The sequence below is a fragment of the Syngnathus floridae genome, chromosome 5, assembly GCF_059516105.1.
Source record: "Syngnathus floridae isolate MCC-2025c chromosome 5, RoL_Sflo_1.0, whole genome shotgun sequence".
Classification (NCBI taxonomy): domain Eukaryota; kingdom Metazoa; phylum Chordata; class Actinopteri; order Syngnathiformes; family Syngnathidae; genus Syngnathus; species Syngnathus floridae.
Window position 1 is genome coordinate 9,239,431 of NC_142417.1, and position 25,650 is coordinate 9,265,080.

The 25,650-nt window shown below is 41.6% G+C and overlaps 1 protein-coding gene across 6 annotated transcripts in view; it reads left to right on the forward strand.

Moving 5' to 3' along the window:
* The first annotated feature begins 956 nt into the window (after positions 1 to 956).
* The window catches only part of emid1 (EMI domain containing 1), a 40,229-nt gene continuing 15,535 nt past the window's right edge, over positions 957 to 25,650 (forward strand). For 3 of the 6 annotated variants that reach the window (XR_015858534.1, XM_088375522.1, XM_088375525.1), the window contains exons 1-3: positions 959 to 1,412; positions 7,076 to 7,189; positions 8,016 to 8,119. Coding sequence is in view for 5 of the 6 variants with exons in the window: in XM_088375522.1 (XP_088231648.1) it covers positions 1,246 to 1,412; positions 7,076 to 7,189; positions 8,016 to 8,119 (385 nt within the window). In the remaining variant the exon portion in view is untranslated. Of the gene's footprint in view, positions 1,413 to 7,075; positions 7,190 to 8,015; positions 8,120 to 25,650 lie in introns of all 6 variants that reach the window. The other 3 variants (XM_088375524.1, XM_088375523.1, XM_088375521.1) reach the window with 2 other exon arrangements.

Below are 25,650 nucleotides of genomic sequence, written 5' to 3' on the forward strand. Positions count from 1 at the left end.
GGTCCTGAGTTTCAGCACCATGTGTTTAATTTGGATCAGGAGCACAGCTCTGTGGTTTGTGGCTGCTTGATTTGTAACTCGACATGTCCCATATGTATGGGCAGGCGGCTGCTTCCCTCCCACCTTTCTGTCCGTCTGTCTGCCTGTCTACATGGGCACTGATGATTCTACCATACTGACACTAAATATACAGGCCGTGATGGTGCTGAATGAGCATAATTGAACTACCACTCTTAAAACCATTTAGTGTTTGAATGGTGACGGCCATCAAATTAGGCACACCTGCACAAGCAAATCAGAAAGTGCTGTATTAGTCATTAAAAGTTAACATGATTATACTGCACTGCCTGGTACACAATTTCTACCGCAGACCAGAATTTGGGACCCACATAATTCATTTCAATACGCATAATGTGTGTTTGCTTGTGTATCTATGCAAGGGATATAAAGTGACAGGCAGAACAATTAAATGTTTTCCCACTTGAATGTATAATTAATGTGTGTGCATCATTTTTGGTGAATTTTTTTGTTTGGTCGTGAAGCCGCGTTTTTTTTTTGTCTTTTTTCAAAGATTAAATATATGGTTTGGCTTAATAAAGGTTGGGAAATAATGCCTTAAATTATATTTAGAAACATGGAGTACAGACTGCCTACTGCATCCACAATATTTGACGATCAGGCCAATCTTAAGTGAGCATTGTCTTAGTAAATGCATTTTATTTATTAATATTATTATTATTATTATTATTATTATTATTATTATTATTATTATTATTATTATTATTATTATTATGATATTGGATCTCATTAAGAGTACCTCATGAGTGGCCAGTGAATTTCAACAGCTCTTGACTTGAGCATGCATTGTCCTCTTGAGAGAGAGAGAGATAGAAACGGGGCAGGGTAAAAAGGACTAAGTAGGCTGTGCTTTAAAGAGACCAGAGGAGCCTATAAAAAGTGCTTTCATCCCCGTTATTGTTCCAGCTCCATGTGCGCAGTCACACGAGGCGAACAATTAACGCACGTCACGATAATCGCTTTGAGTGATTAAATAATCGTGCCACAAAAGCTCACTGGACACCAACATAATTAAGTGGATGGGATGCGCGTGTTTTCTTGAACTGCCTCTTTTTGACACATCTCACTCCTAACTTTCTCCCCATTTCACCGAGTTGGCTCTCTACCGGAGGAAGTGCGGCTCGTTAAATTGTTCGCAGCTGCTCTTTTGCATTTGATGCCACGGCAATGGGACATTGCCAAAGGGAGAACGTGTTCGAGCGTTGCAGGAAAAGTTTGCTTTGGACAGTGCTGGTCCTCTGGCTGTGCATGCCCGCTGAAGGAACCTGGAAGACTGGACTTTACAAAAGCAGAGAGCAAACTGCAGCCTCTCATACCTCCATCTATCTGAAAAGGTGAGCATCTTTCATTCATGCATTCTGCGCGCGCGGAGATGACATGACGCTATTTTTAAAACCCGCACTCACATTGTGCGTCGACGCGTGCTTCTTTCCTTCTCCATCAATCAAACGGGTCTTATTGTATTCCTGACATTTGGTTTCCCTTTTCCTGTCCATGTGTGCTGAGTGCTCTCATCCTGAAGTTAGCCCACCCTCAAGATGCAACATCTAAAGTTATCTTTTATTTTGGTGCCTGATTAAATTTAGCTTCTTTGCTTCTCTTCTGAAAAAGGAAACTGATATGTTTTAACAATAGACCTCTTGTAAATATTTATATTTAATTGTCAGGATCTGCACTAGTAGTGATCTAATCTACCAGCAAATCATGAAATTCCATTTAAAAGGGATGCTCGCCTGTCCTCACGTTTTAGATTCAAAATGTTTGCATTTGAATCCTTCATTTATTTTTAGGGGATATTATTTATTTATGCAGTGCTTGCGAAATCTTGTTTGGACGAGACCGTTACACAATGCTTTGAATTAAGAAAGAAAGAAAGAAAGAAAGAAAGAAAGAAAGAAAGAAAGAAAGAAAGAAAGAAAGACCTGTAATTTATTTATTGATTAATTGTGAAGTACGCATTCTTGGCATTTTGGTTACGTGTGATAAAATAATGTCCACTGTGATCATGAATTCATCTGTATGGTGGAACTTTTTTGGGACGATGCGCACTGAGCCCTTCTGCCTCGCAGCTAGAAAGTGTCTGCTCTAAAACATCCAGGTTGAACATCTCAGCCAAGGATAGGCTTTATGGCCCTCAGAGTGGGTCCGTGGGGCCGTGGGGGGCTTCAATTTAGAAAAACAAGGAGGCATGGCCAGGTGGCCTTCATGCTTGTGCTGTATGTACTGGCCAACCTGGCTGCTTGGCCCCCTCCCACTCATGGCCTCAGGTCTGTGGACATATTTACTAAACACAAGCATCTGAGACTTTATTGCATCTGGACTCACTTTCTTCTCTTGAAAGTTGAGAAGTTTACAGTGGATCTGTAAGTGGTAGATAAAATGTTCGGGACGGGAGCTGCTGCGGCATCCTCGGGGGTCAGCGGGGTTTGCGGAGTTATGGGATCGAGAGAGACTAGGAAAGATGTAAGAAAGGTTGTCATGACATTTTGCTTGGTACATAAAAGGGGAATATTGTAATATCTGACAGCTCCTACTAAAATGCAGTCCAATTTAACATCACAATTAAAAAAAGTAAACCTAAATGAACACCTTTTTGATGCTGTTAAACAAAACTGCCCATTGATCTTATTATTTTGTTAATGCAGCTCTTTTAAGATATAATAAATGATGTGTTGGCCTGGTGAGTCCGTTGTCCCCCAGTGAGAATCAGCACAATGAAGTTCAGACGTTCTCATAATAGCAGAGTGAAAAAAAAAAAGGAATGCATTCCCACAGCAGTATTACTTAAATGAAAGGGGATTAACACTACTTGAGTAATTTCTCGACTGGTGCGGTCACTCTGTAGCCGAGTTGATAAAGCGTTCATTCACCCTCACCCTCTTTTAAATCTACACAGCTCAGTCTTCAGAAAGGAGGGGGGTGGCTTTATTTGGTGCCTCGTCCATTTCTTTATCTTCCCCTTGAGCACTTGTCATGGTCTGACAGGCAGTCTGAGCCCCGTGGCCCGCCTCATTCCTCATCCATCTTAACCACGTCCACCTTTCTTTAAGTATGGGAATAGAGAGGACTGGGATTCCAGTGGCTCAGCGCTCTGTGGCTTAAAGCGGAAAGAGTTCAACTCAATGAAAAAGTATATTTGAAAGCTGCAACAAATAATAACACTGGTTATGCTTAATTAAGTTCAGATGCAATATTAAGTGCTTCTTCAAAATTAAAAGAGTTGATATTTTGGATGGACTCTGTTGCTGTTAGTGCAGGCTTCCATTTGTCCAACAACTGTGAATGTTGCGCTTGTGATATATATATATATTTTTTTGGGGGGGGGGGGGGTGCTTTAATGTTCATTGAGTTGACAATTTTGATAGTAGTTTAGTCATGATGAACTGGATCACATTTTTCTTTTTTTTCCTCTCCCTCACCTGCAGCTGCACATCAGCACTGCAGCATTACAAAAAGAAAGCCAATTTTGGTCATCTACAATCACTTGTCTATGTAGAGACAATTTTTTAGGGTGGGCAAATGTGCCCATTATTTTACCTGATGAATGTTTTGAATCCGCCCTCTCACTTGCCAACACTTAAAGATGCACACAGCCGTGACACACTCAAAGGCAACAGGTGTCCACACCTGAAAAGCCCAGACAGACAAAGACATATGAGGGTTCCCCTTGTTTTTCTTCATGACTGCTGTGAGGAGACACTTCACTGTGACCTTTGATGACCTTTAGCATGCTTTGGACTTCTCTGCGTGTCACATGCACACACACACACACACACACACACACGCTTTGAACTTGCAGCACAACATCCCTTGTGGGTCGGATCTTCTTTGGCTCATTTCTTTTACAAAGCAATTTGTCTTTTGGCTTTTCAAGCAACTGCAGATTGTTGCACTCCACTTTAGTAATGGCTTTGCAATGTGTCCTCAGCACATTGGCCTCTCCTATGCTATGAAATTAGGTCGGTCTTTTATATCTACATATATGGGTCTTTCCCTCTTTTGACCATGTTTCCATGGGAAGGTTCTTGTGTGATCCTTGTGACAAAAATCCTCTCCTCTTTCTTCCATGTCTTGCCCAGGCAGTTTACCCTCTGTCACAAACAAAGACCAATTTTTGGTCGTAGCCTATCAACATTTCCCAAATCTATTTCCCCTCCCTGTTCTTAACTACACACCCATTTTATGATAACATTGGTAAAACTACATCTAATGGCAGTCCAAGGACTTGGCACAGTAGTCAAGCTTCTTGCCACCCCCTAATAGAAAAAAATCACTGACACGTTTCCAAGCAGCATCTGCCCATGCAATTGCCAGCTTTTTTTCTCTTCTCCCAGTCCTCGGCACAAAGTGTACTAAGCCGTCTCATGAAAGATGCAGGCTGTGGGCACTGCAGGGCAACCAGATGGGCCAACACTGAGGATTTACCAGAATGTCATTTTCAAACCCACTCCAGTAAGGGGATGTTATTGACTGTTTTGAAATAAACTAATGGGAGTGTTACTAACTATGACAACAAAGCATTGGAAAATAGTTCTTGAAATGACTCAACCTTGTTTGACATTATTCATTTAATTGGATCTTACAGGAGACAACTGTGCTCTATAAAGACAGACAATTATCTTTACTCTCCCAGGCAAAAAGAAGGAATGTATCCTTGTATGCTCCCATGCTTCCAGAAAGTATTGTTCTCTGTTTTGTCATACGTCATTGCTCATTAAGGTAAGCTACTTCGGAAATTATTAAATGCTCTTCTTATTACCGGTGGAGTCACCAAAGTTGGTGCTTCCTCTGTGATAATTACCTAAGTGCAAGGCAAAGAGAGCAGGAGGCCATAAAAGTCATCCCCGCTAGTGGCAATCTTTAGCAGTTCCCAGGTACCTCCACATGTCCCCCCACCTCCCACCCGGAGCCTGGGAAACTGATCTTTATCAGTCGGTCGTGGTGATAAATGGATGAGAAAAGACCACCCCTGCACAATGCCGCTCAACTTAACCGGATGGATCACCTTTGCTATCATTTCCACTAATGATAAGAAATGTGTGTCCCCATGTGAAGACATTGGGATGTCATGCTGTAATCTTCGAGATATTTTGTTACCGACAATCTAAATTGCTGTGCTCAATGAACGTCTTTTTCCGAGTTTCCTTATAGTTTTTTGTTTCTGCGTTTAATACGTCCTGTTGTAATAATTTTCTCAGTGTTTTGTGTATGATTGGACTATGGAACGCAAATTGTAAATAGCAAGGATTCCAAATTAGAGATATTATTTGACTGGAGTGACTAATATGAAGTCCAATGCAATGCCATGTTATTAAAAGGCCTTGACCTTAACGGAAGATGACTACATTGGGAGATGGAAAAAAAAACAGTTCATAAAATCAATAGAAGTCAAGAGTAGTTTCAATTATGTCATGTAAAAATCAGATATTTTAAACAATGTGTAGACCTTTGCTTTGTTTAAGTATGGAAAGACCGGTTCAACTTTTCAGGAAAAATAGACAGCGACAGTGACTGACAGAGGAAACCAAGGTCAGCACGTATGAGCGTGATTGGAAGAGGAAAGTATGGAGAAGGAAAGGAACATACCGCATTAAATGTCAAACATGGTGGAAGCAGTGTTATGACAGCAACATACAACGTCATAGACTAGATGCGGTGACTGATGGATTGTGAAAGACGATCAAGAAGAAGGTGGACTTCAGGTTACTTGATGTCCATCCCATTCTTACTGCAGTGAACTGATGTCAAATCGTTATCAAAGTCTCCAAGTTAAAGTTGTAGATAAATTGCTTTCAGAAGATTTCCAGTACGGATGTGCAGCCCTAAAATCCTCAACTTTAAGATTCTATTTGGAGACTATAGAGTCAAATCTAATAGGAGTGTTTCCAATTCTAGCGCAGATGGAAAACAGTCCCAACATGGTTAAGGTGTACCTAATTAAGTGCCTTGAGCGATTATACAAAGAGTTATAGTAGAGTGAATCTTTTCTTCAATCAGGCAGATCTATGTGTGCGGCCACCACCACATGTGGAGATTGTTAATGGGAGCTGCTTAGCATCCTCTGCCTTTGGCGCTTTCTTTTAGTTCCTCTCACACTAACATATGGTCATGCGTATTGACAAACAGATGATGGTGCCCCCCCCCTCCCCTCCTCCCTTATGCTTGCAAACACATTGGCAGCAGAACACACAAAGTTCTGCGCTAAGTGGCCTACAGTTTCCTTTGTGGTTTTGAAATGGAGCTCACAGTTACAGAGCTGCGCAGTTATTGATTGTGTAAACACACCGTGGTAATAGTTTGCCATGTTTATCCTCCAGCCATCAACATGTGAATGTAATCGGGAGCTGTGTTTACATCATTGTTAATAAAATCATGGGAACACATCACATTCAACTACCTCAGTGTGTGATTGTTTTTTGTGTGTGTGTTACAACATAACCCCAAATTGCGTGGTGACGAAACATTTATTTATTTATTTATTTATCTATTTATTTATTTATTTTCAATCGAATAAGCTTCTTGTCATGTCAGAGTGTATTTCACACTCCCAGGCACCGGGTGGGAAAATGTCTGACAAAGCTTCTGAGAACACAGAGAGGACTCCTGACCTTGCATTGGCATGTGCTGAAACACTCCCATCTCAGTATGAGACCTCATCTGCTCTTTAGGAGGACATCTGAGAGCTGAATGCAAATGAATGGACACAACAGTGTAAACAGGACTTACAATGCACTTGTGCATATCTCTTGGTGGAATTAAACTGTGCAAACACCATAAAGGAGTTTCAAAACAAAAGGGCTGGGGGAGGGAGAACGGAATCAAGACAACGGGATAGTGAATGTGACCGTCAAGCTAATTTCCTGTCGTAACAATTGCCATGCGAGTGTCCTCGTAACTGTTTTCAGATGTACTACTTGAATTATTCACCTCCTGGAATGCTATTTTCATGTATCTCAAGAACAAAAGTGTCTTCAGATTTCTTTTTGTGTCCCTTCAGAAACTGGTGTCCTCATACGGTCACAAAGACGGTGAGTTGCCAAGTGCAGAATGGGACGGTCGTCCAGAGAGTTTACCAGACGTGCCGCTGGCCGCAGGGATGTGCCGGGGGCAGGTGAGCAGAATGCTTAAATACTGGCATTTCACGATTTTTTTTTTTGGGCACCCATTCATATAGACAGCTGCAGCTTTCACACTACAATCTCAAAAATATGACCTTCAGGTGACTGTAAAATGATGACTCACCTGCAACCTGCCTTAGCTTACATTTTGTTGCCAACCAATACAGATTTCATAAGTGAGGTAAGCACCCTTTATTTGCCCTTCCGATCTGTCATCAAGCTTTTTACACCTTGATGACAGCAATTCAAGTTCGCTTGCTTCATACTGTAACAAGGTTCGGCTGCCATGTGTTAAGTAGCTGTTTTTTTTCTCCTGGAAGTCTTAAAACCTGGCACTCCACTCTTGAACAACCCGTTCACAGATGCCAGAATGTTCACAAAAACGGCAGAAATACTGAACAGTATTTTCAGTTCACATTCACCCAAATTATGAATAAACTTGTTCATTGACCACGTTCGGGTAGAACACTGGCATGTTTCTACCCGTTGATTGGTCAACTGAGATTTATCCTTAAGATGTCACTAAAGAAATGGAATGGAAATAGCACAGAAGATGCCATTACTTAAACAAAGCTTTATTCATTCAGGAAACAGCTATTCTACAAGAAGAGCATGAAATGTTGGCTGTCCCGCCCCTCCTTTTTTTAAACTTTGTTTACTTAGTCACGTCCCTTTTCCTGACCCTTTGTTAAATTTGTCTGTGCAGTTCTCGTAACCATCAGGGGCCTATTGTGCAAACAAAAGCTTGATCAAACTTTATTGTTCCAATATTTACGGTGATGAATTGTGTGTCATGTGGGTCCATTTTGTATTTTCCAGCTACAGGACAGTTGTCAGACCATCCTATAAAACGGTGTACCGCACTGTGACCTCACTGGAGTGGAAATGTTGTCCAGGATTTAGTGGGACCGCCTGTGAAGAAGGTAAGTCCAAACAGGGGAAATCAAATCCATTATGATTATTATTATTATTATTATTATTATTATTATTATTATTATTAATGAACAATGATGATAATAATAAGGTGTATAGTAAATGAAATACTTCAGCCTTGTTTCATCAGGTTAAATTGAGCTGCTGCAATGTTGCCATGGGGCTTTAGTGTGGTTTTGTGGTGTGGCTGGAAATAGTCATCATCCTCTCAAAGTGCCATGTGAGTGTGGCTGTTTTCTTTTTGCGACCACAGTAGCCGCTTGAGGTACGCGCACATGTGTAATGTCTTTCCCGGGCACAGGCACCCATGCACAGACTGTCTCGGAAGGTGGGTGGATTTCCTATTTAGGTCCGCACTTGTCTGGGGGTCCTAAATTGTCATGATTTTGTGATTTAAAGCAGATTAAGATTGAGGTGGTCACTTTTTGATGAAAGCAGGGCCTGTTTGTCCAACAGCCTGCAGGTGAGCTCCACGTGATCACAACAGTCACAATACAAAAACGCCAAGTTCACTAGCGGACTAGACTTAACAAAAGCAGCGCAGAGAGGAAATGATCCAATTAAGTTGTTTCCAAAGGAGATTCCCCTCCGGTTGTCATGGTAGCAGGGGGCTGTTGAGCCAGCAGGGATACTGGGATTAACCACTTAACTGAGCTCTGTTTCGGGTGGCTCAGATCACAGTCTGCGCTGAGTAGACGTGACACTTTCCATTGACGGGGGCCTTACGCTCTGGCACGGCGGACGCTATCCAGGGCCACCGGCGCTTTGTTCTGTCCGCGCCATGTGAGCAGAAATGCGAAGGGGACCTCAGAACCTGAGAGCGTACTGCCGCTCGCCTCATTCACAGCTTGAAGCCGAAATAAAAGCCGGCCACATGGGCAAAGCTCAAACACGGTGTGGGCTTAAATCTGTTGCCACGGAGCAAAGTGAAAGCTGCACACAGTTCAATGAGTGCAAGTTTGAAAGGCAACTTCTTAATATCTGCTTGGGACTCCCCCCGTCTTGCTTTCTACTTTTTAATATATATATATTTTTTTACCTTAAATTCAATTTATCTAATTTATCCACTCTAAGATAACAATCTACTAATCTCATTGAAAAAGTGGAGCCATACATATATTGTACCTTTGACAGGCCTCTCCTTCCCATCATCCCCATTGTTCTGCTTGTCAGACTGTGGAAAATGGGTATGATCCGCTCATTTAGTTTGACCCCCCCCCCCCATCGTTCTTTCATTGGGTCATCACTGACTCCAAGTCTCAGTATGCATTATTACAGTATTAACATCCCGGCTGCCTTAGGGTGTAAACTGTGCACATGCCGACAGTGCTCTCACTGATGTGGTTAAAAGGAGATGAGAGTTGTTTTCTTTTGTGTCCGTCCGTTCTCACCAGCCCCCTGCCTTCCAGCAATCGACAAACATAAGTCGAGATAACATGTCTCTGTTTTAGTTTTGCCTTTCCCAAAACCAAGGCGGCAGCAGCAGCAGCATGCTGAGATAAATGAGGGAGGATAATACGGAATGATGGTGCCATGCTGTCACACAGGATTTCAGGCCTAATCGTATTCTTACTTGTAAAGCAAAACATGACATCACATCAGGGTTCATAACCAAGCTTGCACTCCTTCAAAGTCCATGCGGGGTAAGATAACACTACATCCAACATGCGCGCTTTTGCTGACCGTCTCACCCCCCGACCTCAGGCTTTGGCTGGAATTCCAGACCAGTGGTGTAATTACTGACTTCTAATTGTTTTCTATGAGGTTTGGGAGATATTGTCTTACCTCTGGACCGCGAACATAATGGTCTTTTATCGCTGATTGAGTCCAAAGGAGAAAAAAAATGTCTAAGTATTTGCAGATGGGGGAAATTTCATAGGCTGCCAGGAGTCGAGATTTAATGTATGCTTGGTTAGCATTGGCATTCCATAGAAGTACGGTAAATGCTTCTTTTCAGATGGCATAGCATCCAAAATAAATATGAAAAATTAGACCTCATTAAGAGACAACGGCATCAGGATGAATTCAACTTTTCAAATTGGATTATAAATATTTTATCCTCATGCTAAAATGAAGCTGGTTGCCAAAAGTTATCGGAACATTTATCTTCTCTTGAGACCGTGACTATCGACGACGCTCGATACCTTGCTTGTGATGTATTGACAAGAGCCATCAAAGACATGAGCGAACCTTATCAGGTGGGGGTAGGAGGTGGGCAGGGGGGGTTGCCAGGCTGGGTTAATTTACGCACGAATTAACATGGCTGTCAAAGCTCCACCGCAGGGGGTACTCATCAAGACATATCTCAAAGCCATGCGGAGGAGGCCGCGGTTTTTCAGATGCAATTTGCGGTATGGCCGGGAGGCTGAGGCGCGTTGTCCTTAATAATCCGCGGAAACCTAATCTGTGTTTTCACAGCTCTGCCTGGCCTTATCACCGGCATACACACTAAACCCCGTGCTTTAAACATCATTCAGTCACACTTTGCAAAGCAAGAGTGGGAGTGCGCATGAATGTTATATGTGCCCGCCAAAGTGCGAATGAGGGTTTGGAGGCAGGAAATGTTGCGTACGAGGATTTGTTCAGTGACAGATGCGGCTGTTTGGTGTGATTAGTTGCTGCAAGGTGGCAGGCTTTAGTAGCTGTGAGTAGAGGAAGACCAGCCTGAGGTGAACTAGAGCAGATGATCTCCTCTCCCACTACTACAACAAAGCTATGAATATTTTAAAACTGCCAACACATCGTCCATTCAAACGCCAGACTCTCCTGGAGGCATTGCCGATGTTTCCGTGTTGTGTTTGGCTTCTTGTCAGTCGAGGTACACCCCCCCCCACACACACATAGTCCCCATGTCCTTCCAAAGTCTGCAGAGAGACACAAAAACGCAAACATGCATTGAGGTCGGCAGCTGCAGAAAGGCCGCACAGCAGCTGATCTTCCTGGTGTCAATGGCAAATGCAATGGCAAGTGTTGAGACCCAAATTGGAAGCAGCTGAATTTGAGGTGAAGCGGCCTCACGGCTCCAGATGAGCAAGCGGCTTTCTCTGGCCCACCAGGCGTCCCTCATGGGAAGCGACTGACTACTTATTAAATTTAACAGATCCACCACTGACAAGTCCAAATTAGCATAACGTCAGTAGATTCTAGCAACACTACACAGAGTATGTACAAATATTTTTTTTATACATATATCTTTTCACACTAGGTGAAAGACCACACTGTGATGTACTTGGAGATGACCAACACAGCGGATAAGAGACTTAACAAGCCGTCCACCAGTAATGTGTGAGATGGATTTCAATATTTTGTTCTACACTTAATGGCACGGCACATTTTATAGATTTCATGTGACGTGCAAACTTTCCAGATCAGTCTGCCTTGAATCTGAGTTAAGTTTTATGTATCTGGCTGCTGAGCTGGAAACGGCAATTCCGCTCACTGATTTATTTATTATTTCCCAACACTTCCCCTGGGAGCTCATTCAAATCTGTTTTTCCTACACTTAGAAAGAAAGTGGGCCTCGTCAGCAGTTCAAAAAATAATAATAATAATAATAATAAAAATATATACCGCCACTGATATTGGATAAATGTCCCATAGCTAGAGTCACCGCTACCAGATCCTTTTTTTTTTTTTTTTTTTTTTTTTTACTGTAGATGGATATTTAAACACTCTTTTGGCAGAATTCCTCATGATTAATTTAAATTGGTTGCTTTCTTGGAACGAACTTGGTTTTTAAGCATAATCCACAAATTTTCAATAGCATTGGAGTCTTTCTGGAGGGCCATTCTAGAAGTATTTTTTATTTTGATGAGATGGCCATTCTTGAACCTTAATGTTTGACTGCTTTCTCCATTTGGGAACTCGTTTTAGTGTATGTTTGAGATCATGGTCTTATTGGAAAACCCAATTGCCCATATTGGCAGATAAAATATCAGTCTGACTTGAAGGTGCATTTTGAAGGAGGAAATTATTTTTTGGTCAGCCCTAATGGTGATAAAAACTGTAAACTGAAAGTTATCCAACGGCGTCTTTCTGTTTTTGCGTGAATTATTTACTTACTTAATCAAATGTATTTGATTCCTTATGCTGTAGTAGTCAGTGGTTTTATACACACCACTGGTTTTCACGACGTAGCTGCTTGTTTGGCTCTGTTCTGAGCTCTTAAACACACATTGTATAACGTCGATTGATTCTAAGTGGGTGGGATATTATGGAGTCGACCTTGAAGCCGCCGCTCCCATGTACTCTCAACCACAAACAAGCCACATCACACACATTTTACTGCGGTTTGTAGTGGTGACATCACTTATGGGCGCTCAATCGCAGACCTCCCTAACTACACCGCCCCCTCGGGTTCAGTCACCTCTTCCCAGCCAAACTTTGAATGCAACAGTTGACTCTGCTTGTGCTGTGAGTTTAACCGCTACGTTGGTTCCCATCTGTTCACGTGGCGTCTCATTCGATGCCGAGCAGAGACGCCGAGCAGGGATGAGATGAGCGGTGCTGATGGTTACGATTAGTTCTGGACGAAAAAGGCGAGTAAAGATGATCTGCGGCCGCGTGCTTGAGTGCTCGGCTTTGAATAGTCTCCAGCAAAGATAAATGACTTTACTTCAAGGGCCAGATGAGAAGAGTGGAGCGCAACACTACGTGCCTCTAAAGCTCAAGTGACTGATATACTTTATGAAGCTGTTGGATTACATGGCAAACAAAAGCGGGATTTACAGGAAGTGCAAGGAAAAATATAACTACAGGATTGTGTGACTTTCCAGGATTTCCACCGTGCCAAGTTTCAAATCATTCAACAAACACTCCCAAATTTGTGAATGAATCTTTGCCCAAGGACTGTGAGGTATTGTTGGCCCAGTAGACATCAATGAGATGATCTGTCTATGCAATGATGCTAATAATTGCTCCAAAAATACTGTCGTCCTCTAATTGCTTAGGGATTAGAACCTTACTAAGTCATATTCCATCTGGAGCATTTTCAAGTATTATGAGTCCAACCCTGGAATCTTTGCTGTCTGAGGAGCTTTTTATTAACCACCTTGACAACCTCAAGTATAGGTCCAATAACAAAGCACCACTCAGGTTTAGGTCATGGAGCATTTCCTCTTAATCATGCCCTTCAAGGTCTCACTGTCATTGCTCACATGAGAATTGAAGTCCCCGAGCAGAACAAGGGGAGTCTCCAGCCGGAGCGCACCCCCTCCAAGGACTCCACATAAGTCAGGACCTCGACCCTTCACACACATAGCTTTTACATTTCTTTCTTAATGTGTCTCCATCTGTTGGAATAAAAGCTAAAAAAAAAAAAAAAAAGCATGAGTGAGTGAGATTCCAACTCTTAAGTGTTCTGCGACTTTGGAGGAAGAATTTTTGCTCAACTTGCAATGTCTTACCTCGGGGAACTTGCCATCAGGAGTTCCACTGTGCTAATTTACCCGCTGTGCAAAATAATGCTTAATTCTTGTTGAATCATTATGATTTCACTTTTCTGTAATGCTCACTTGTTTTATGCATTATTTTAGGGCCACGGTCCATTTCACTATCATGCGGAGAATCCCACCACTGTTATGTTTCATAACAAGTGAAAGTACCATTTGCATCCATAGACCATGTGAGGCATGCCCCATTAAGCAAAGTGTTTGTTTCTGCTTTGCTCTTTGGCATTTCCTCAGGTCACGTCCTTTTTTTTACTTGAACAAATTAGCCAGTGCAGGCGGCCATGTGCAATTTAGCTGCAAAGCATCAACATCTAGTTTGCAGAGCATGGCACTTTCTGGCACCTTCATCCTTGGAGGGACATCTTGTTTTGATTACCTCAGGGGAGCATTGTGGACTTTGTGTTTTAGTGGCCCACATCAGGAGGACGTTGTTGCAGCGGTCCTGCTGTAAGACAATGTTGGGGGGCCTAGCGAGGTGATCTCATTAACTACAGGACGTACCCTTGAACCTCTAAACCCAGTCTTGCATTCCGCTCTTTCCACTGCCCCCATGGGACTCATCCAGGGGGCTGCACCAGGGCTATTGTTTTGGTTGGACCTATGCCACGTCCACAACGTGCAGCCAGCATTGTGCATGATGACCTCCTCCGCCTCTATCAGCACCATAAATAAAGTCCAGAACATGTGTCTGCATGTTGCTGCTTCCCGAGGTGATCATGCCAACTCAGTCACAGTATGAGGCCAAGCTGGAAACACACCTTCAAAAACATACCTGTTCTTATCAGCATACATCCACACAAAGAAGGATGCTCTGCTTGCTCGTCAGAGAGTTTAAAAAAAAGATCCCACACAAGACACAGGCACAGATTTTGCTGCCTGTGTTTTATCATAAGCACACACACACACACAAGCTGCATTTGTTCTGTGACACATTGGCAGTAAATCGCAGCTAATATGCCAAATTTGGAGCGCTGTCCTGTGGATGAAACCACGATGGACAAAGATTATGTCATGCACTATTATTTCTCTTGGCAGACCTTCACACTCTGTCCAAACTGTGAGACACCGTGCTGCACACTTATCACCTAGCTCGATCCAACTCTACCACTGTAATGTTACGTACGCAATTTGAGGTAAAAGTGGATGAAAACGTTGTTGGTGTAACTATAATTTGGTGCTCTGTTCTGGACCGATGCAATTTATGTCTGCTACATTGAGAATTATTCACCCATTTGGTCTAGGTTTATTTAACTTTTCATAATGGCATGTTTATCACTAGACCAAAAGTTGACCAGGCAGAAAAATATTCACTGCAGATGATAAAATGCAAGAACGCGTTTGCCCAACCAACAAAGAAACTAACAAACAATATTTTGAAATAAAAGATTCAATTTAGTTGGTTTTGAATAAATCACATTTCTCATGTCCTTTGTTCCCATAACCAGGGCCTGACATATTTACAACATTAGGTAATGAAGTGTGTCAGAAAGTAAACCTTCCAGAGAAGGATCTGGCCCTGAGCACACAAGTGGTTTTCAACTTATTTGGGCATTAACTATCATTATGTCCAATTTAGACATTATGGCTAACCTTAGCTAAGTCTTTTAATATGAATTCTTCACTTTCCTGTATAAACAACTTGAGTGACTTGGGTACACAAAGACCTGCTAGAAGAGCAATACTAGATCTCTGGCCAGATGGGTCCTGACCCCAAGACAAAACGGAAGGTCTTAAAGATGGAGTTCTTTTGTTATTCCTTCCTTGCTTGTGCTCAGAGTGAGTTCTTGAACATTCTAAAGCGAAAATGATGTCATTCTATAGGTGCCAATTCCTTCAAGTTCTATGTTGCTAAAAAAGTGCAAATCAGATGTTATGTTTGGACTGTGAGGAACGCCTTATCCTCCCTCGCAAGGGTCATAGGTATGCTGGAACCTACCCCAGCTGGCGTTGGGCACAGCCGAAATAATAAGCATAATTAAACATAAAAGGTCAATTTTATGAAATTTTCATGACAAATAAGATATAAGGCAGTCTTTAACAGTCCCACCCTACTGGATAAAATTGTCACTGCAAATAAACAATTGGAAGTGACTAATGAAAACAACATTATTCATTTGTGTTTGAGTGTTAGCGATGTCCCAACAAATTTTTTTCAGGGTTTGGGTTAGATTCCTTAGAAATGGGGTGAGTACACTGTGACCTTAATTAGTTATGGAGTATCAGTAATTCAAAGACAGCACCGTCAACATTTCAGAAGATTGCGAGAGATAAAAGTACATGTATGAAATAAAATTGTCGCCATTACCATAGTTTCCCAGACTTTTGTTTTCTCTTCTCTCATTTTGGCTCCTAAGCTTATCTTGGAGGCCAGAGTGGATCCTGTCGGGAATTCAAAGATGTCACTTGAAGTTAGAGTAAAGGCTTCAACCCATGTTCTCGCTTGAGATTTTTTTTCACAGGATAAGAGCCCACTGCTCACCACTGCTCATCCTCTAATGACTCATTTGCAGGATTATTCCAATATTAATTCGCAAAGAAAAGCAGCAACGCGATAGAAAGTCAAGTCATCACACAAAGGTAGAAAGCCGAGGACTCTGCGTGCTTTTTGGGGTCTGGCGCTGGAAAGGCTGACCTAGTTACTCATAGTTCAAGGCGAATGGGTTCTGGAAGTCCAGTTCTGCATTGAAGCCAACCTTCCTTAGGCACAGCCATTGCATACAGCTGCAGCTGACAAATATAAATATTATAAAGATGATTTGTTTCGTTTTTTTAATCTGTCACCTTGTTTTCTCATCTTCATCATGTCCAGGTCTGACTTGGAGACATATGGCCACAAGTGTGTGTGATGTGTAGTGCACTTTATAACCGCTCATTAATCCAATATAAATATCTTTTTATATAGTATGGGGGAAAAGGCTCACATCATTTCTATAGTCAACACTAGACCCTTCCATGACACTCTTATGACTTAGACATCCCAATTCCTGGAAAATCACGAGAGGCTTTGCATAAGCGAGACGGTTGGTTGCATTGTGTGTGCTTGTCTGACATAGTGTAGGTAATTTGTAATGACAACGAAGTTGGGCAGCCAGCAGCTCTCTGGCTGCTAAGAAGCTTGCTGACAACTGGAAGGTTGAGAAGGAGGTGAATGTTGGATGGATTTCTCTGTCTGTCATCTTCCACGTTACACATCGACACTCCACTGTTATTACGCTATTGGCAGGATTGAATGAATGACACGCAGACTGATGGATTGCAGGGACACATAGATGGGTGGATAAATGCATGGATAAGTGAAATAATGGATGAAAAACCGTCACTACTCTGTAGATGGACGGATGGATAATTTGAGTTTGAAAATACTAAGTCTTTTGTGACATTTGTCCTGAAACTCTACTGATATGTTTCGTATGTAGAAATAATAGTAAGGATTTAACTCTCATGGCCTCATAAGAATGTGGAGGAAACAATAAAATAACTTCCATTTTCCAATTGCCTTGGAGAATTATCTTCCCGCAGATGATGTCATGTGCAATTAAAATACAAGCCTTCAAAACAAAAATACGTTTTTATCGTGACCTGGCTATATAGTCATGTGCAGTTTTATGCAGAGTATTTTAACACAGCGTGTGACGCAGCTCATTCTGTGAGGACAATTTTTCGTGTAGATTTTATTTGCCTGAAGAAACACATTCATCTGTTTTATGCCAAATTCTTACCTGCTGATTTGCCTGCTCTACATAACACACACTGTCTGATAATGCCACAGAAGAGGAAGACACACACACGCACACACACATACACACACGTGAACACTTTGAGCATGGCTTCAGACATATTTAGTTGAGTTAATCCAAATGTCATCACCAGCTGCCATGACTACAACTTTGTTGATAATTAATAGCAAGTCTCTTGGACGATGTAACCGAATATGAGTGAAACTCCAAAGTTCTCCAAAGAACAAAACCTCCCCTTTTTTTTTCTGTCGATGAAACTTTGATAATTTATTTTGACCTCGTTGACTAAATGCAACTGCCGAGTCCTAAATTATGTTTGTTCTGATGCAATAATGAAATCACAAAGCCATCTGCAATATATCGGAGGTCCTAAGCGCTTCCAAATGCTGTTTTTTTCCCCCTTCATGCATCCTGAAGCAGTAAAACAATTAAACAAATACAAAAGGATCTAAGTAAAGTCATGCTTTTACATACAAGTGACTCTTGTTATTCCCCATGGGATTGGAATGTGAGTAACATTCACACAAAAGAGCCAACTTTCTAGTGTACAGTGTGTTCTTTTTGTCACCTTTTTGTAATTTCAAAATACTCTGCAGCCAGGACAGCACATTTTTTTTCTCCCCCTTTTGATTTCCATTTTTTTGTAGTGGTATTTAGAATAAGTATCACAAAAAAGTAAAGCACACTAGCGAAGTCACTCCTTGTGAAATCGATCTACCAAATAACTAAAGGTTCCCGTGCTCACCTTCCGATGTGGTTATGATCGTAAAACAAAACTCAACCTGTTTTATATTTCCAAATGTGATGGAAACTTTTTTTTCTTCTCCTCATGTACAGCGCTGCATTTCTGATATTAGGAATCTGCCGGTTGCATGTGAACAAAGCAACTTGTACTCATGCAGGGAAATTCTGGATGCTACAAGAGTGTCTACTGTGGAGTTTTTCTTGGACTTTTTCTTTGCCTCCATCAGCACTTTCTCACACTGTGGGTGTGAAGGAGTGTAGGGAAGACTGTTGTTGTAAAATGTACTGGGTGCCAGCATAGGGGCGTTTGGAGAGGGGAGCTGGGGTTCTTTTGTAAGCACCAGGTCCGGCTGGATGGTCGGCAGACCCTCACGGCCCTGCACCCATCGTGCGCTCTCTTTTATTAGCTGACACGGGCAGCATGATTGATGGCGCAGTTGTTCGCTTCTCATCTGGCCTGTTGTTTGTCGGCGATGAGGAGGCGTTGACGGCTCAGCTAAATTTTCATCTGTTTCCCCGCTCGGCTGCTCCTTGTGTAATCTGTTTCCAGTCCTCTGCATGGCACCCTCCCCTTGCGCTCTCTGTGTTTGTGTGTATTTGTGTGTTCTTTCATCATGGTGCGCATGTCTTCACTCTGTCAACTGTGGACATGTTGTACTGATAAGGCCAACATTCTGGTGTGAAGTCAGAAGGATAAAGAGCATGAAGGGAGTGAGAACACTTCCTTCCGCTATCTCCTCTCCTTGTGCCTGTTACACCGGTCAAGAATTTCTTTAAAAAAAAAATATATTAACCAGAGATGCAATAATCTGGTGTATTTTTTTGTCCTTTATCATGTTCAGGTATAATCATAATCATATAATATATTGAGTTGGTTGGGCAACAGGCGTATTTTATTTTTTAAAACATCATAGCTAAAAATCACAATAAATCCATATTGTGCAAGCTTTCTATTGGTCAAACTAAATAAAAAAAAGAAAGAAAATATTTCCATATACCGATTTCAAAGCAAAGATGAGAATTTAGGGATCAAATTGTTTCTTAGCCATTTGAGCAGGGAATCAAATAACAGTGAGCGAGAAACAATGTGTTACCAAGTGTCTTCTTTGACTGCATCATCAGTCTGGTGTGCTGCTGCCAAAAATGAGGCAAAAAAAAAAGCATCCCTACATCTGTTCTACAACTAGGAGCACTCCTTCTTCAGCTCATAAATCTCCCTTTGAAACAGAAAATGTCCCAAGGGAAACCACTGTTGATTTTAATGTTTGGCCTCAACTATTTTTTGTATTATTCATCCTATTTGGACTTGTTTAATGGATGTAATCAGGAAAATAGACAAAGTGCATTTTATCTGCATGTGAGCAATAATAGTTCCAGCTTTTTTCACTTAAATCTTTCCGATGTGTCACATTTGTCACGTACACATGCGATAAAATTTACATCAAAACCGTTTTTCAAAATGTTGCCTAAAAATGGCCACAATTAAGGCAAACAGCTGCATATCAAAGTTAAATTGCATGGAAGCAAATCTCCAATTACTGCCGTGAAAAAAGCCACTGGTAGACTTTTAAACAGCATTTATTTTATTTTCAATTACAAAGAGACCAAGCAGTTTATTTTTGGATTTTGCGTTTGTTGTCTTTTCATTGCTTTTAGCCGCTTTTGCCACATCAATGCCTGACCAAACACTCCTCGACCCTCATCTCGAGCCGTAAAAAAAAAATATATCTCCCTCCCCATCCCCTGTGTCTGTGTTTTTTACTTTATCATCCCTTTGTTGAACACAGAGAGCATGCGTACTTATCTCCAGTGGTGCAAAACACAAACACACCAAGTCCCTGCATGCACGAAGGCCCACTTTCTTCTCAGAGGATGTAGACATGAGACAGAACCTCATGTTGGAGAAACATTTGCCAGACCTGGGGTGTCGTCATTTCGGGTTTGGGTGGCTGCTTGTGTGTGTGTCCAGAAAAAGCAGACATGGAACATGAAGATTTAAAAGGACATGTGTGCAGAGGGTATATGAGGCTTACAATTGGCTGTCAAGCAAAATAGCCTTCCACATGTGCAAAAAAAAAAAAAGAGCAATAATAGGACGGAGAAGATAATCCAGACCCAACAAGTGGGGCGTATATTTTTTTTGTGCAGGCCCAAGCCTGTTATCATGATGTTTATCTGCAGGTTACTGTGATAAAATCCTCTGGACATCATTGTGCTTATTTCCTGGGGGAACATGTTTTGTGAGACCAAGTTAGGTTAAGTACTTGTCATCACCCCTGAGATGCTAGAGATAGCTTCTCAAATTCCTCCGTTTGCGTAATTAGTGTCATCCCTCGCACATAGCTTCTGGAGCCGGGTCACATGCACATGAAAGGAGATTGTGGTGGATTACTGACGAACAGGTTTGTTGTAACGGGCTAAAGGTCAGATATTATACGGATCTGCACCGCTGTTCAGAGGTCACCTGAGATCAGGTTTGTTTTGTCTGTAGTCTGCTTTACTGGATCTAAGTTTAGCCCTTGTAATGACTGTGCCGTGGAAACCAGATTGTGAAATTCATTCTTGAGGCTTCGTTTTCAGTTGTATTCCCCTAAGCGCTTTATTGTCATTGCCACTTGAACCTCGGTGCCGTCCATCAGTGAGCAGATTGACAGTGAGTGCTGTGTTGGATTATGCCAAGTTTGACCCCCACCAGGTGCGACTCGCATTTTGACCGTGGTGTTCTATTCCACGGTGCCACCCGAATGTTTTGCAAACTGAGCCTGAAAAAGTCAAGTCAGCTTTGATCCCACCCTGCGGCCCTGGAAGTAAGTGGGGTCTAATCCCCCAAAAGCCTTAAAAAGACACAGAGGAATGCCTGGCACACAGCACACCATTCACTCGAGGATTAGACTCAGCTCAGCATCACACTCTTACTTACTTCACTCCCGCTTCTTACTTATACTCGTGCAGTGTTTTAGTGTGGCTGTGCACTTTTACACCTACTTGTGTGTGTACACGTACGTTTACATGAACACTGGAATTATACTACTACATCAGGGGGTGTACATTGTTTTCCCACTTTTGGCCACATAGAGAAAATTCAACAAGTGCTACGTTTTTTATTAAATAGGCAGGTGTGGGAAAAGTGGTTATTATAGTACTTATTTATGAAGTGCTATGTTCCAAAATGCTATCGATCGGTTTTAATTTTTCTGAGAAAACAATAATTTTTTTTAGCCCGTCAATGTTGCAAACCTTAATTTAATCTGATTAATAAACACTTCACCACTCAGTCTTCATGAGTATATGATATAAACAAAAGTATTGAGATACCCGTATACTTCTTAAACAACTGATTAATTCATGGTTGGCTATCTTTTAGTTCATTTAAAGCTCTATTCTTTAACTGGAGTCATTTTCTATGCCGCCAAATTTGTATAACAGGTTTCAGACGGGCCTTATGCCAGTGCAAAAAAAAATAAATAAAAAGAAAGAACCATAAAAGCATGCTTGGTTGAGTTTAGTGTGAAACCACCACCGCATCAAGCAATCCAGTATTCCTAATCTTTTTGCCTCTCAAAATTTCCTCTTTATGAATAGATGGACCGAAATTTTATATAAAGTGGAAGCTATTATAGCCGTGAGAGTGGGAGAAGGGGATTATAATAACCAAGTATTATAATACTTAAATGTTGATCCTGACAGCGTATTCATATGTAAAAGAGTCATTCCATTGATTATATGTTATTCAGTGAATCGGACTTGTCTCTTATGTTTTATAATCTCATAAACTCACAGTTATTCTTAGCAAGCGCTCCTCATGGTTTTCTGACATGTTGTTGCCTTAAATGAGCTTTCTATTTGGGGAAAGAATAGGAGCTGTCGAAATCAAAGACTATCTGAGTGTGCCAAGCTCGTATGTTTAACAATAGATGTGACATGGCTTAAATCAAGCCCACAACAAAAGATTCCCCTCGCCCACTTGCAGAATGTCGGACACGTTAGACAGCTATGCTTTGATCAGGCGGATTTTTACTCTGCTTAATTAAAACGTTAATGTCGGGAGTTGCAAAACGAGCTTCTGCAGGTTGAAGTCATTTTGATGCACACTTACTATTTTTAAAAATAATGTTGGCAATATGTATATTCTTATCTTACAAGCTTTCATAAACTCCTCAAAACCAGGGTTATAATTAGCTTCTCATCTCAAAGTAAATACAAGTGGATGCTCACATTTTTGATGAGGGGGGGTGTTCTAATGTTGGGGGAGTTATTTAAGATATCGAATGCCTCTTTCCCACATCTGCAATCTGACAGCAATTTCAGAAAGTGTCATTGGACATTTTTCATCCAGACAAATCCCAAAGCAAGCCCCAAAAACGCCCCACTGGAATGATCCGAGGGGAAAATAAGAATTTAAGCGTTATACGAGATGTTCCCTCAATAGATGACATATCCAATTGTGGTGGAATTGGGCAATGTTGTCCAAAAGAAGTTAAATCACGAGGAAAAAAACAAAACATGACACATACGTGCTGTTCTCAGTTCATTTAGAGGCATGTGAAGAGAAGCAGGTTTGTGGTTTGTGATGAAAGCACGATTGTTCATTTATTATACGGTCCTGATGACTGCAGTTTGGCAATCCTGTCTTGGCTCAGGGAAGGCGCTCGCAGTCTCTGTCACACAGTGGATGTGCTCAACAAGCACTTTTGTGCTTGGTTGCCGTGGATATGTCTGCACATTCGTCAGAGACGACTCGACCGTTTCTTCTGTTTGCATGGCTGGCTGTGGACAGATTTAGCTTATTGACAGCCCACTCCAATATTTACATGTGCTCATGTCATATTACAAGACAGGAGACATTGTAAGTCTTCAGAACAGCCTCAGACAGTAAAGCCTACAGCGAGGGGCCAAAGATTCCCTCAGCCACTTCCTGAGTGTGTACAACAGAAGACATGGACCGTGTTCGGATGTAAGCTTCGCGGATTGGGCCATGCTTGGCTACAGCTGAGGACACGGAGCATGGAGAACTTGTCAACCTCTGGGAAGTAATTGGGGTCAGACAAAAGGGTTTCTTGGTCAGGAGTTCACCTACATGGTTTCTTGAGAGCAGCTTCTCCTATTCTCAAGAGCAATGTTGCCCGGAGCAAAGGTTCATAAAGACTATAATGGCATGCCAACCAACAGAAATGTTACAAAAAGTGGACTGATGCGTTAATTATGTAGACATGCCGTCTGCCATCTAGTAGAACATTTAATTTGACTTGTCATTATACATCGCTGGCATAAGCGTAGTGCTAACCTGGTTGATCCCCGATTATTAATGACTCCTGAAGTAGATGAATTGAGTCCACCACAAAGAAAGACCATATTTAATACAAGACATCAAGATTTTTGTCATTGTAAGGTAACATTTTATCCTCTTCTTGGCTTTGGTTTTCAGATTTTGAACTTTAGACTTTTCGTGAAATATTACCTGGTACCGTTGAAAAAAAATAGTGACTATATTTTTCGATATGATGGAGTTTCTTACACTCTACAAGTACAGCTGTCAAATAAATGTGGTGCCATTAAACACACAATATCTCCCTCTGAGACGTAGTATAAAAAGGGCTAAAAATAATACACTCTTATTATACAAAGTACGAGAAATAACGATAACACGAGGCTTTAAAAGAGCACTTGTGCAAATAGTAAATGCCGCTATGTGAAATCGGGGATTACTTGCAACATTTTCGGTTACACTGAAACATTTTTTGTTCAACTTTTGGCCTGATTATCACCTGTCAGGTTTCCAGACTGTTTGTGTTCCTTTCACCATTGACTTTCACAGCCAATATTGTCTGTGTTTCCAGATGGCAGGACTAACGATGAATGATGAAATTATGAACCACTATGAAAACAAGAACAGTTACAGTAAAACACAACCAGCTACAGCAACATTAATTTATATAGTTCATTATTTTAGTCCCAGAGTGCAGCTGCGAACAGCCCATCTAATATTTCAACAGCAAGAAATATATTGTTTCTGTGCGTTTATTTTGGACGTCTTTTTCTGCTCGGTGTTGTTTTTCGAGCTGTTGCGTGTTGGCCAGCTGTGGCAGCGTGTTGAGGACAGAGATTTCATGGCTGCGGTGTGTCGGGAGTGTTTTATATAGAGAGGTCACCCGCGCTAAGCCTGCCACACCAAACCAGCAATGGAGTGTGTGGTTTCTTGTTTTCACACAAATTTTCCAAAACGCAGTTGGATCACAAAAAGAGGCAAGAGGGTCTCGCATCAATGGAGACGATGTCAACCACGCTTCTTGAACGAGAGGGAGTGCGTCACAGAGTTGAAGGTCGATCGGGGTCACCGCGAAAGCTTTTATCAGGTGTCCGTCTCTCTTAATAGAAGTGACGTGTGTATGTCGTGTTGTCAGCTCGTCACACACTTTTATTAGACATCTGCTCCTTTCAAGTGCAGGAAATGTTTGAAGACTATTGGATTGGGTGGCGCAGCTCGTCCCACCACATTTAAATCTAACTTTGCAATTCAGCAGATGTGCCCACTGCTAACTTTAGCCACTTTAAGTGGACCACACGTTTGTTTACATGAAAAAAATGGTCTCTATGTCACTGCTTGTTTGTGAGGGAGTGACTGGAGCAAGTGCAGATCGTTAAAAAAAACATGTCCTTAAGAGTTTTGGATTTGATGTAAATGCCAGAGTCGCTGCTTTGGCTAGTTGGTGCTGTAATGTGCATGCCGGGTCAGTTTTGTTTTCTTGGGTTTTATCCCAAAATTTCCTTTAGATACCACACCCAGGTGACTTACAAGTGCCCCAACTTACAATATGAGTTTTTCGAGTTCCAAGTTTGATTGAAAAGATAAATCACGAGGAAGCTTCAGGTTTCTAATCTTTTTAGTGTGTGATGCGGCTTGAGTCATAAATAGTCAGATATCGTAGGAAAAAACTCACATTCACGCCAGCATTGTGGTGGTTCACTAACTTCCATTGAGGCAGTGAGTGTTCAAATAAATTTCCACATATTGACACATGTGAGTGTGAATTTGTTTGGTTGTCTCTTTATGTGCCACGTGATTGACTAAGCCTCTTTTTACAACTGTCACAGTAGAAACTTGGTGCTAACATCGCTAACCTGGATAAACTCACTCTAATCATTTTCCATCAGTGTGCAGGGGCGCAGTTAAAGCAATGGAAGAATCTCCCTCCTGTTTCCTTGTCAGTGTCATACTGACCTGATTTATTCTGACTAAAGGAGGTCTGCGTTGTTGTAGCACAAAGTTGATGTCATGTTTTTTCTTCTTCAGTCAATTCCAGAGAATCGTGAGGATTCTCAATGAGCCATTCATGACTTATTATTAGACAAATCCCTTGGCTGTTTAATAAATCCATCAGGCCACCAATCATAAAAGCAAGAAGAGACCACCAACATCATGAAGAAGTTTCATGCAGCCGTATAATTTATTGAGCTTTCAACATTTTGTCATTTTGATGAAGAATTTAGGGAGTCAAGCAAATTCTGACTTTGAACCAGCTCACTGGGTTTGTGTGATTATTCAGAAATTAAGCACAACATTCAACCACTAACGCTTTTTTTTTCCTGTCC